The following is a 12215-nucleotide window of genomic DNA, read 5'->3' as shown; positions in this document are numbered from 1 at the left end:
TTGCCTTTCTGTCCAGCCAGCCAGCCCGCGTTTGATAAGCAGAGGCTCTGGGCCAGGCACTGGGGAGGCGGGGAAGCCACTGCCCATGTGGTAAGAGGGCCCAGCATGCGTCCTTGTGCCAGGGGTGGGGGGCAGTGAGCAGCTGAGCCGGAGGACTGTGGTGGTCTCACGATCTATTATGCAGAGAAATGCAGAGGGGTGGCCTACAGGTCGTGGCCGAAGGACCCTCCACCCTTCCGTGAGGGGCGCTGCCTGGAGGGGTTCATCTCAATGGCACTCTGGTGGTTTTCACATGGCTGCGTGAGCAGGGTATGAAGTTCCATTTAAAACAGAACTTCCGTGGAGCAGGATGAGTAGAAATGGGAGCCTGAGAAAAAATCATGATGGGAGTGGCCAGGTACTGGGCAGCCACCACAGATTCTCCGGGGGACCCACCTGTTAAACGGTGGCAGGACCTGGGATCAGGAGCAGCACCCGGCTGGGGTGAGAAGGGGGACTGGCACGTGGTGTGTGCTTAAGAGCGTGGGCTCTGGAGCCCGAGCCCCAGGGTTCAAATCGCTTTCCCCCTATTTACTAGGGTGTGGTCTTGGGCAAGTTCTGGAACTGCTGTGTGCCTCAGTTTCCACACTAGAAAGTGGTTGCAGCAGCTACATGTTACAATAGATGTTACTATGAAAATCACGGCGCCTGGGCCCATGGCTCACCTGCAGGACTCTTGGCACCCACAGGTTCCTTGTTCCGAAACTGCACACAGGATGGCTGGTCAGAAACCTTCCCCAGGCCTAATCTGGCCTGTGGCGTTAATGTGAACGACTCTTCCAACGAGAAGCGGGTAAGCCTGTCAACCTCCACCCCACGAACCCGGGGACAGGAACCTATGGGGTGAGGAGGCCCTGGGAGAGGACAGGGTGGCACGGGCCTGGGACAGTGGTCAGGATGTAAGGGCTACCCGTTGTCCCCACGCCTCCTACTCACAGAGGTGTCAGTGGGTCTGCCTCACTGCCCTGGTCTATCGACCCGGAGATGATGGTTAGGAGGACCCCAGGCACAGGTAGGAACTGTCGCATACCACCGCGAGACTGGGGGTGCTGTATTCATTCAACTGAAAGAGACGCTAACATAGTGGCCAAATGCTCAGAGCAAGGCTGGTGCGTCTGAATTCCGACCTTGACCTTAGTGGGGCTGGGGAAGATTTAATCACTACGTGCCTCACTTTCTTCATCTGGGAAATGGTGTTACTAATGCTGACAACATAGGCTTGTCAAGAGAACTAAATGAGTTAATATATGTGCATCCTGAGTTGGGCGCCTGGTCACAGTAAGTGCTCAGTAAATGTTTGCTTTTGGCCGGGTGTGGCGGCTTACACCTATAATCCCAGCACTTTGGGAGGATGAGGTGGGAGGATTGCCTGAGGCCAGGGCAACATAGTGAAACCTTGTATCTACAAAAAATGTTTAAAAATTAGCTGAGCGTTGTGGTGCGTGCCTATAGTCCCAGCTACTCAGGAAGCTGAGGCAGGAGGATCGCCTGAGCTGGAGAGTTTGAGGATGCAGTGAGCAGTGATTGTCGCTGCACTCTAACCTGGGCAATGGAGGACAGGATTGAGCCCTGTCTCTTAAAAAAAAAAAATGTTTACAGCATTCGAAGGAGTCTCCCGGCTCTGATAAGCAAGGAGGGAGTCCGGCTGCAGAGCTGCCCTAGCTGAGGGGATGCTCCCTTCGGCAATTGGCTGACCTTTTCTGGGGACCTCCAGAGGCTTCCTCTGAGGGTGGCCATCAGGGCCCTGTCTGGGCTCAGCTCACTCTGCATCACTGTCCTTTCCCAGGATGGCCCTTTCTCTCAAATCTCATGCACACCGTGCCATCCTGCCTCCCACCTGGGCCTTTGCCCCCGTTAGGGCCCCTTGCCTGGAGAGCACTTTCCTCCTCTCTTTTCTTGACTGATTCTTATATATCCTTTGAGACTCCCCTCGGGCCCATCCATGCCAGCCCTTTCTTCCCCTCCCCATGGGAAGGGCTCCCTTAGAGCCTGGTATTGGCCTCCAACTATTACCTACCATGTTACATTAAAATGATCAGCGTGTGCCACCTGCCTCCATCTCTCTCACTAAAATACATGCTCCTCAAAGGCATTCATTCACTCCACAAACACTCACTGAGCACCTGCTGTGGGCCAGGGTTGGGTCTGGGCAAAATCACGGTGACAAATCAGAGAGTCTTGTTCATTTCCAGGTCCCAGTGCCCAGCACAATGCTTGGCACCTATGAGGTGCCCAATAAATATTTGTTGTGCACTTAAACATCTACTGAGTGCCAGCTGCTTGATGCGCAATTGTATTAAATCCTCAAAATAATCCTGTACATTCATTGTTTTCCTCACTTTGCAGAAGAGGAAACTGAGGCTCAGGGATTAAGGAACATGCTTGTAAAGTAGTGGAGGTAGGATTTAAACCAAGCCTAGCTCCAAAAGCACCAGTGCTCCGTCCTCTGTCTTCTGATGCCTCCCCATAAGATGTGTGCCCCCCCCAGGGAGTACACTTTCAGCAGGTCCCATTAGCTAAACTCCCTAGAAGGAATATGGGCAAGCTTTGCCTGTCCCTTGGAGGGTAGGGTGAGGTCATGGGAGAAAGCACGGGTGGAGAGTGGCAGAATTCAGGGAGAAGGGAGGAAGTTGTGTGGCAGAGCACCCCGTCTTCTGCATTTTGCAAAGACCCTCTCTCTCTATAGTGCGTCAGCCTTGCTCTACGTGGAGGAAGGCAAGCTCCAAGGGAGAGGAAGCAGTTCTTTCCTTCCCAGGGCTTGTCATCCCATTGGGAACATACACGAGGTCTTCAGATCTGGTCAGAGTGGGATGATTTAATAAGGAGATTCGACAAGGAGTGGGCACTCGTGGTCTTGGAGGGATGGTGAGTGGGCTCTGCCTTCTGCAGAGGAACAGTTCTATCATCGACTTATATGAAGAGAGGGGGCTTATTTGTTTCAAATTTGTAAAATCCATAAAACTAAAAAGGAATAATATCATGATGGGTGGCCGGATGAGGTTCATAAGAAGGCTTTGTACTGCAAATAACACACATTTCTAACTGGTCTAATAAGCACATGTGGCTTGCGTAACTGGAAATGCAGAGAATGGGCTTCAGGATTCTTTGATGAGGCAGCACCACAGAATCACCAGGGTCTGTGTCATTTGCATCTCTCTCCCTGCTGTCCTGGTGGCTTCTTCCTTAGGCTGGCATTGTAAGATGACTGCCATCAGAAATTGCAGCCACAGGCCAGGCACAGTGGCTCATGCCTATAATCCCACCACTTTGGGAGGTCCAGACAGGTGGATCACTTGAGGTCAAGGGTTTGAGACCAGCTTGGCCAACATGGCGAAACTCTGTCTCTACTAAAAATACAAAAATTAGCCGGGCATGGTGACGTGTGCCTGTAATCCCAGCTACTTGGGAGGCTGAGGCACAAGAGTCGCTTGAACTTGGGAGGTAGAGGTTGCAGTGAGCCAAGATCTCGCCACTGCGCTCCAGCCTGGGCGACAGAGCGAGACTCTGCCCCAAAAATAAGAAAAAAAATCCACACAATGAGAACTGTTGGTTTACACTAATCAGTACGAATAATGGAGCCCAGGGCCTTAACCACAACGTTCATGCCAAGATTAAAACTGTAAAATCCCCAAACCAAGGAGCTGAAATTTCATAAAGGAAAATGTAACGCTTTGGACTTAACTCAGAAAAATGATTGTCCAAAAATGGTGGAAAGGAGACCTAGCTTGGCTTCAGCTTGCATTAAAAAAACAAAACAAAACAACAGCTCTGAGATTGGAAGGGTTTCCTGACCACATGATTCACCGGTCCCTAAATGCCGGTTCACAAATTGGCACGAGTTTTGTTCTTTATTCTGAGATTTAAACCATCCTGTTTCTTATTATTAAAATGTCTTTTCTTTTTATCAACTGAGGGTGAAGGTATGTATTAGTTGCTTTTCTTTTTGTGACATCCTTACTTGGCATACACCACTATATTATTGACACACAATATTACTGACACCAATAGTGGACTCAGATTGGCAGTAAGACCACACATAGATGTCACATGGGTAAATAAAATGGGATTTGCAAACTGTAGCTCTTGGACCCAATGAGGCTCCACTGCCTGCTTTTATAAATAAAGTTTTATTGGAACACAGCCAAGCCCATTCCTACCACAGTAAGGCTACGTTTACATGACAAGGGCAGAGTTGAGTATTTGCAAAAGAGACCACAGGGCACTCAGAGCCTAAAATATTTACTCTCTGTCCCTTCACAAAAAATGTCTGTGACAGATGATCTAGAGGCTACAGAAAGCAGGTGGTACAGTCAGAACATACAGCAGTAAGAGAGGCAACTGAATTCAGGACAGACAACAGTGAGGCTTCTGGGCCCCACGTCCTCCAGGAGTGGTGCACACTTTTAGATGTTAAGAGCTGAGGACTGGCCGGGTGTGGTGGCTCATGCCTGTAGTCTCAGCACTTTGGGAGGCTGGGCTGGGAGAATCACTTGAACTCCTGAGCTCAAGACCAGTCTGGGCCACATAGGGAGACCCTATCTCTACAAAAAAAATTTTTTTTAAGTAGCTGAGTGTGATGGCACTTGCCTGTAGTCTTAGCTACTCGGAGGCTAAGGCAGGAAGATTGCTTGAGCCTGGGAGGTTGAGGCTGTAGTGAGCCATGATCATGCTACTGTACTCCAGCCTGGGTGACAGAGTGAGACCCTGTCTCAAAAACCAACAACAAAAAAAGCTAAGGACCGAAGGTCACATGAAACCTTCAGGGAGCAAGGCTGTTTCTGGGTGGGTGAGGTCTTATGGTTCCTGCCTTACAAGGCAAGAACGGGTCTACATGAGAAGCGGGCTGGTCACCTGGCAAGCAATGGCCACAGCCACAGGACAGTGCAGAATCTTCTGCATGACACCCCCCTTGTCACCCTGTGCCTCTTCAGGCTCTTGCAGGCTGGTCCAGGTATCCCCAGGAGTGAGGCTGACACCCTCTGCAATGCGGCTCATCTGTACATGGCGAGATTATAGGTTAACATATTGGTCCTCAATTTTTTGACATGTCACAGGTCTTTGATGTCCCAAAGCCTAGGAACCATTAATTCAAGGCAACCCACTGCCCTTCAAGGGTCTTCCTCTCATCCCTGAGAGGTGACTCCTGGCTCTCAGGAGAGCAGCTACATCAGTGGGGAACTCAATGTCACATGGTAGCCTTCCCATCGAAGGCCACCTCCTGCTGTCAGAAAATGGTCAGTCACCCCGAGTCAAAATCTACCTCCTTTCTGGAAACTTCCCCCAACTGGAGCTCACACATGAGGTCTGGCCCTTCTTCTACATGTTGTTCAGTCTAACACTTTTCTCTTCTAAGTGTGTGTTTTTCCCCTCCAGGTGTCATGGACCCAGTTTTTTCATGTACTCTGCAGATGATACAATCACCCTCCTCTGGAAATGCTTCAGTTTATTAATGTGACTCTTAAAATAACATGCCTAGCCTCTCCAAACATTCCCACGTGGCCAGCTGCCCACAGCACTCCATCAGTGTAACTGAGAATAAAGCTAATTTTTGAGCCATTTCATGCTCAGACTTCCTACCATCTCAAACCGCTGACTCATTCTGAAGGAGGATGGTGGGGTGCGGAAAAAGTAAAATTACCATACACTGAGTGTTTGCTACATGCCAAGGCATTGTCTAGGTACTCTATCTGACACTGTATTTGTTCTTCCAACAAGTCTGCAAGGTAGATATTATTACCCCCATTTTGCAGATGAGGAATCTGAGGCTCAAAGAAGTTAAATAATTTGCTCAAGGTCACACAGTTGGTGAGTCACAGTCCGGGTTTGGAACCCTTGTCTCCTGGCTCTGAAGCCTGTGTTCTTTCTCTACAGTACACTGTGTGACACCATGGAGCTTGGGTCTTTCTAAGCCTCAAGTTTACTTTCCCATGAAGAGCTGTCAGCCAGGTTTCCCCTATTCTATTCTTGTGCCTTCTTAAAAAAATAATTACCCTTTTCTTTTGGTTATAAATAGCCCTTATCCACTGTGGAAAAATTAGAAGTATAGAAAAATTATAAAAGAAAATAACAACTCTATTTGCAAGCCTATAATACAAAGTTAACCACTGTTAACATCAGCCATATCTCTTTACAATCTTGTCTCTCTGTATGTATGAGATTGAACCACATGGAATGGCTGATATTCAGTTTTTTTATTTTCTTTATTTTTTGTGTTGATATTCAATCATTTTGGATCTACATAAAAGGTAATTTCATATAAATCTTTTTAAAATTTATTTATTTTAAAAATTCTCAGCAGAATCAGTTTTCATATAATTCCCTAATATGTTTTTACATATAGCTGGAATCACATTGCACATGTAAAGTTTGAATTCTGCCTTTTCATGTAATAATATATCGGCATGTCCTGATTCATTTTAAATTCTTGGTAGACAACATTTTATTAGTGGTATACCATGAAAGTAATTTGTATTTGAAATAATTGATGTAACTATTCTATTGTTGGACATTTGGGTTTTTTTAATCACTAATACTTCTGTGATAAACATCTTCATGTATAAATATGCTTTTAAATTTCTGATTATTTCTTAGAATCAATTCCTGAAGGTAGAAGGGAGGTCAAAAGGTCATATTTCAAAGGTTCTTGATACATATTTCTATATTACCTTCCAGAAAGATTGAACCAGTTTTGAGTCCCACTATACCCTCACCTGCAGAGAAAATTATTACTTTTACATATTTGTTAGTTTGGTTGGTAAAAATTATTCTTTTAATTTTTATTCCCTTGATTCTTTTTGATACTTTATTTTTTGGACCTAAATGCAGATCTTTCAAAATTTTTTTTTTTTTTTTGAGACAGGGTCTCCAGCCCAGGCTGGAGTGCAGTGGTGCAATCTCAGCTCACTGCAACCCCCACCTCCCGGGTTCAAGCGAGCCTCCTGCCTCAGCCTCCCAAGTAGCTGGGATTACAGGTGCACGCCACCAGGCCTGGCTAATTTTTGTATTTTTGGTAGAGACAGGGTTTCTCCACGTTGTCCAGGCTGGTCTCGAACTCTAACCTCAAGTGATCCACCGACTTTGGCCTCCTAAAGTGCTGGGATTATAGGTGTGAGCCACCATGCCTGGCCAGATCTTTTAATTTTCTGACCAATATTCCACTTAGATCTTTTTGACTTAAAGACGAGCCAATAGTGTGAAGTGGCTGCTGAATAAGTGAATGCCTGCTTGGCTGCATAGGCGCGCAATGTATAGATCAGGGGAGATGGGAGGTGATGGACCCCTTCTACCTCTTCCTGGTCAGAGAATGCATCTGGAGCTTTTCAGCTATGTGGTTCTGGGGGTCTTATTTAAGAAGGACATTAACAAACTGGAGCATATTAATTTAACTAAAGGTTGAAGGATTGTGGAAAGAGGTTAAAGACACAGGGAATATGTATGTATGTATGTATGTATTTATTTATTTGAGACAGGGTCTTACTCTGTCATCCAGGCTGGAGTGCAGTGGCTGGATCACAGCTCACTGCAGCCTTGACCTCCCAGGCTGGAGTGATCCTCCTACCTCAGCCTCTGAGTGGCTGTGACCACATGTGTGCACCATTGTGCCTGGCTAATTTTAAAATTTTTTGTAGAGACAGTGTTTCGCAATGTTGCCCAGGCTGGTCTTGAACTCCTGAGCTCGAGCAATCCTTCCTCCTTAGACTCCCAAAGTGCTGGGATTACAGGCATGAGCCAACACACCCGACCTGACACAGGGAATATTTGACATAGAGAAAATGAAAGAGAAACAGATGGGCAGAATAGCTGTATTAAAAAATGGCAGGCCTCCCTGAATGACCTTTGTAACTTTTCTATATAAAACCGGCCTTATATAAAAGACAAATCCATTTTAAGTGGATCCAGAAGACAGAAAATGGACCAATAGGTGGTGCAAGTAATTGATTTTAGCTTCACATAAACAAAATCTAATATTTTGTGCTATTTTACACCAAATAACTTTCTCAAAGGGCAGTGAGCACTTTGTCTCTAGAGGTATTCAAGCAAAGGTTTGAATTCAGAGAGTTGGTAAGGGGCCCTATACATAAGATGGAAGTTTGAATTGGCATCAATTCAAACTTAGGGATGATCCTTAGGGATCATCAGATGATCCCTAAGGGTTTTCCAATGCCAAGATGTTACGGTGTTATGTGTCTGTGAATTGGCGTCCTTGAGGTATGGACAGAATAGCAGCGTCGGTGGGTTCAAGCTGCCTGAAGCAGATGCAGTGAGGCACAGAAGGCAGAGCTAGCCAGGAGGGCCGGCTGGGCTGACACGTGCCTCTCTCTGCAGCACTCCTACCTGCTGAAGCTGAAAGTCATGTACACCGTGGGCTACAGCTCCTCCCTGGTCATGCTCCTGGTCGCCCTTGGCATCCTCTGTGCTTTCCGGTGAGAACACACTGCCAGCTCTCCATACCCCAGCCCTCCTCAGGTACAGACTTTGGGTCTCTTCTCAACCACCCAGGACAGAAAGAGGAAGGTCTGAGTGAACTACCTTGTCGTCTCTTGATCTAAAGCTGACCTATGGCAAAACATCGAGGTTCCTGTGACCTCATTCATCCCTTTATTTTTTCAACATTTACTAAGCACTACTGAGAACTTGCGGCCGGTCGCTTTATATGTATTCTAATTTTCACACAATGCTATGAGATAGGTAACAGGAACCCCATTTTACAGTAGTACTAGCGAGATTCTGTTGCAAGAGACAGAAATCCACCTCGAAACAGCATAAGAAAAACAAAGGCGACCTGACCCATGTAAGTGGCAAGTTCATGGGCATCTGCTGTAGGCATGGCTGGATCCAGGTGTTCAGTGGCATCAGCAGCTAGGTCCGTCTCCCTCCATTCCACTGCTCTGGGTTGGCCTCATCCTCTGGGAGGCTTTCTGCAGAAGTGGCAGAGACAACCACCAGCAGTTGCTGGCATTCATCCTGCTAGCTCGGCAACCCCAGGGCCAACAAGAGCCTCTTCCCCTCTGGTTCCAGTAAAAGTCCTCAGAGTTCTCATAGGCCGGGCTTAGGTCACATGCCCAACTCTGAGCCAATCACTATGGACAGCGATGGAGCACTCTGATTGATCAAGTCTGTCATGAGGGTGAGAAGGGTGGAGCCCTCCCAATCCAGAGCTGGAATGGGTTTCCCAGAAGAAAGCCTGTTTCCGGTACCAGAAGAAGCAGAACAAGTAACTGACTTCTGTCCCCTGCAGCAGAGGAGGACACTGAGGCTCCGGGAGGTGAAAAGTCTTGCTCAAGGTCATATAGCTGCTAAGTGGCAGAGCCAGTATCTGCTTTCTCCCTGCAGCCTGTGTACTTTCTGTGCCCCTAGCCCTCTCCCGTTCTGGTTGCCGTCCTCACCCCTCCCCCAAAACAATTCTGGGAGCTGGAGATGGTGGTAGGTCAGGGCAGAATACAATGTTGCCCCTACAGCCCCAGCTTTTTATTTATTCATTTAGAGACAAAGTCTTGCTCTGCTGCTGAGGCTGGAGTGCAGTGGCAATGGTAGAACTCCTGGGCTCAAGCAATCCTCCCACTTCAGCCTCTTGTACAAGGAATACAGGAAGGCACCACCATGCCCAGCTAATTAAAAACAAAAACAATTTTTTTGTAGATACAGAAGTCTCAATATGTTGAACTCATGGCCTCAAGTGATCTTCCTGCCTTGGCCTCCCTAAGTACTGGGATTACAGGTGTGAGCCACACTGTGGCTGGCCTTTTTTTTTTTTTCTCACTGCAGCATGTAGCAAATTAGACTGGCCACCTGGGGACCCAGGTCCTCATTCAGGTTATGCTCACAGAATGTGTTACCCGGAAACAGCTGAAGTCTAGGGCCTCAGTTCCCCCAGTGCACTGGTGGCAGGTGGGCCTGGCTGAGTCCCAGCCCCTCAGGCTCTGGCCTCTATGTCCCTACTTTCTCTCCCTGCAGGAGGCTCCACTGCACTCGCAACTACATCCACATGCACCTGTTCGTGTCCTTCATCCTTCGTGCCCTGTCCAACTTCATCAAGGATGCCGTGCTCTTCTCCTCAGATGATGTCACCTACTGCGATGCCCACAGGGTAATATGTCTGGGTGCCCCAGGATGTCGCCAGGCCCGCCTGCCTTCCCCAGCCTAGCTTTGGAGAGGGGAGTAGCCTAGTTGTCCTTCCCCCAACCCCCTGCTGAGGCTGCACTTAATACCAAGGATAAAGCAGCCAGTGCTGACACTGGGCCAGGAGGTTCAGGGAAATTCCACAGCCACATGTGCACAATCTGGGTCATGTAGGAGAGAAGCTCGTGGGGGTTGCCATAAACTCCCAGTGTCCAGGAGTGAACTGGTCACTCTAGGAATTAGATATATAGGGAGACTCCTCTTTTCCCTACTTCTGCCAGTTCCCAGCTGAAGAAAGATGACCCAGTCTGGAGAGGGTGGGGGTTGGTCATAAAAAGAAAAGGGTGAGCATGGGCCAGTATGTCTGTATAAATGTATTTGCAATAAAACGTTGTGTTTTCTTAAATCTAACCCCCTTTCTCCTTCCAAATGCCCAGATGACTCAATTCATTGCAATCACCCTGTGTGTCAGTTGGGATTCCTTTTGCTGCGAATAACAGAAAACTATATATTGGGGTCTTAAACAAATGGGGGCTGTTTCCTACGTAAGCAGTCCACAGATGAGGTGGTGCAATGGCTGTGTGATGCCATGAGGGACACAGTCTTTTCCCCTGTTTCTGCACTGCCATCCTTAGAGTAGGCCTTTGATGTCGTGCTTTGTACCACATGGTTGCAATATGACTGCTGCAACCCCAGGCCTCCTGTCTGTGTTCCAGGCAAGAAGGAGAAAGGTAAAACGTTAAACATTTTTTTATCTTTTGGGCAGCTTTGCCTTTCTATTGAGAAAGGGCACCTTCCCCAGAAACTCCTACCTACATCTCATTGGGTAGAGTTGAGTCATGTAACCACACTTAATTGCAAAGGAAGCAGGGTGATGGAGTTTTTTACTATCACAATCTCTATAGTAGAGGCGAGCAAGGGAGAAAAGAGATTGGAAATTGAGATTAGTTCAGCCAACCTGCCTGCCACTTCCTACCACTCACCTGTTTGTATTGTTCAGAGTTGTGTGTGTGTGTGTGTGTGTGTGTGTGTGTGTATTTTCTGACTCAGACTGAGCGGTTCTTCAGGTAGGATCCATGTCTCTCAAGGAGGTCTCCAGGATGAAACAAGAGTACCTGCTGGGAGTCAGGAGCCTTAAATCCTAGCCATGCTTCATTACTGACCAGCAGTGGACAAGGCCAGCAATGCCCCAGCAGGGAACCTTCTCAGGTTTTACTAAACATTAGACTCACAACAACCATGGGCCTTGCCTGGAGTCAGAGCCTCTGGGAAGGCCGTAAGGCAGGAACCACCACTGTCCCGCAGGCAGCACCGGGCGCTCCTCCTTCTCGGGCTTGTCTTTGCAGCAGCCCTACGGCTATCCCGGGAGCTGTCCCATCCCCAGGGGACAGCCCAATGCAAAGAAAAGGACAAAGGCCCTACCATGGCAGAGGTACAGGAGCTGTGCTGGTGTAGAAGCCTGGTGCCCCACAATTCTACAGGCATAACTTCCGGGGATCCCTGCAGGGGACATGCCTGTTAAAAGAGTCAGTCACTGCATCAGGGAAGTCCAACTCCATGACATCCCCATCAGATATGTGGAGAGTGCAATGTACCAGCCAGGGCCATTTTTACCATAATCAGTGGTACCTCCTAACAGACTTGGCACACCCCTTCATTATGTGTTTGCAAGGGAACTGAGCTTAGAAAAGATTTTTTTAACCCTTTGCTCAGAAATCTCTTCCCTTTCTAGGCCTTGGTTTCCTCATCTGAAAAAATGAGGGGATTGGGCAGTATCCGACACAGTTCTGTAGTTGAAGGACTGCCTCCTCATCTAGCCTGGCAGCCAGTGCTAGGATTTGAACCTAGTTCCTGCTCCTATGATGGCTCATTGGCCAGCTTGACTGAACCCACTAGGCCTGTGGACTCCTACTCTCTAGAGAATGCTGCAGGCCTGATGGAGGAAGGCCACAGAAGATGGCCTTGAACCCCAGAGGCCCGCTCTTGTGGCCTGGCTCCTGCCCCTACAACACCCTGTTGCTCCCTTTGGGGCCACTCACCAGAGGGAACCCCACTGC

The 12215-nt window shown here is 48.1% G+C and overlaps 1 protein-coding gene across 1 annotated transcript in view; it reads left to right on the top strand.

Annotated features, from left to right (window-relative positions):
* Positions 1-12215, top strand: part of SCTR (secretin receptor) — an 83876-nt gene that overhangs the window by 50117 nt on the left and 21544 nt on the right. Inside the window, exons 4-6 of the mRNA XM_515761.8 lie at positions 729-832; positions 8365-8462; positions 9994-10126. Coding sequence (XP_515761.3) covers positions 729-832; positions 8365-8462; positions 9994-10126 — 335 coding nt within the window. The remainder of the gene's footprint in view (positions 1-728; positions 833-8364; positions 8463-9993; positions 10127-12215) is intronic.

This window comes from Pan troglodytes, chromosome 13, assembly GCF_028858775.2.
Source record: "Pan troglodytes isolate AG18354 chromosome 13, NHGRI_mPanTro3-v2.0_pri, whole genome shotgun sequence".
In the NCBI taxonomy this organism is placed as follows: Eukaryota; Metazoa; Chordata; class Mammalia; order Primates; family Hominidae; genus Pan; species Pan troglodytes.
Note: the sequence above shows the minus strand (reverse complement) of the source record. Positions and strands in the feature narration are given on the sequence as shown.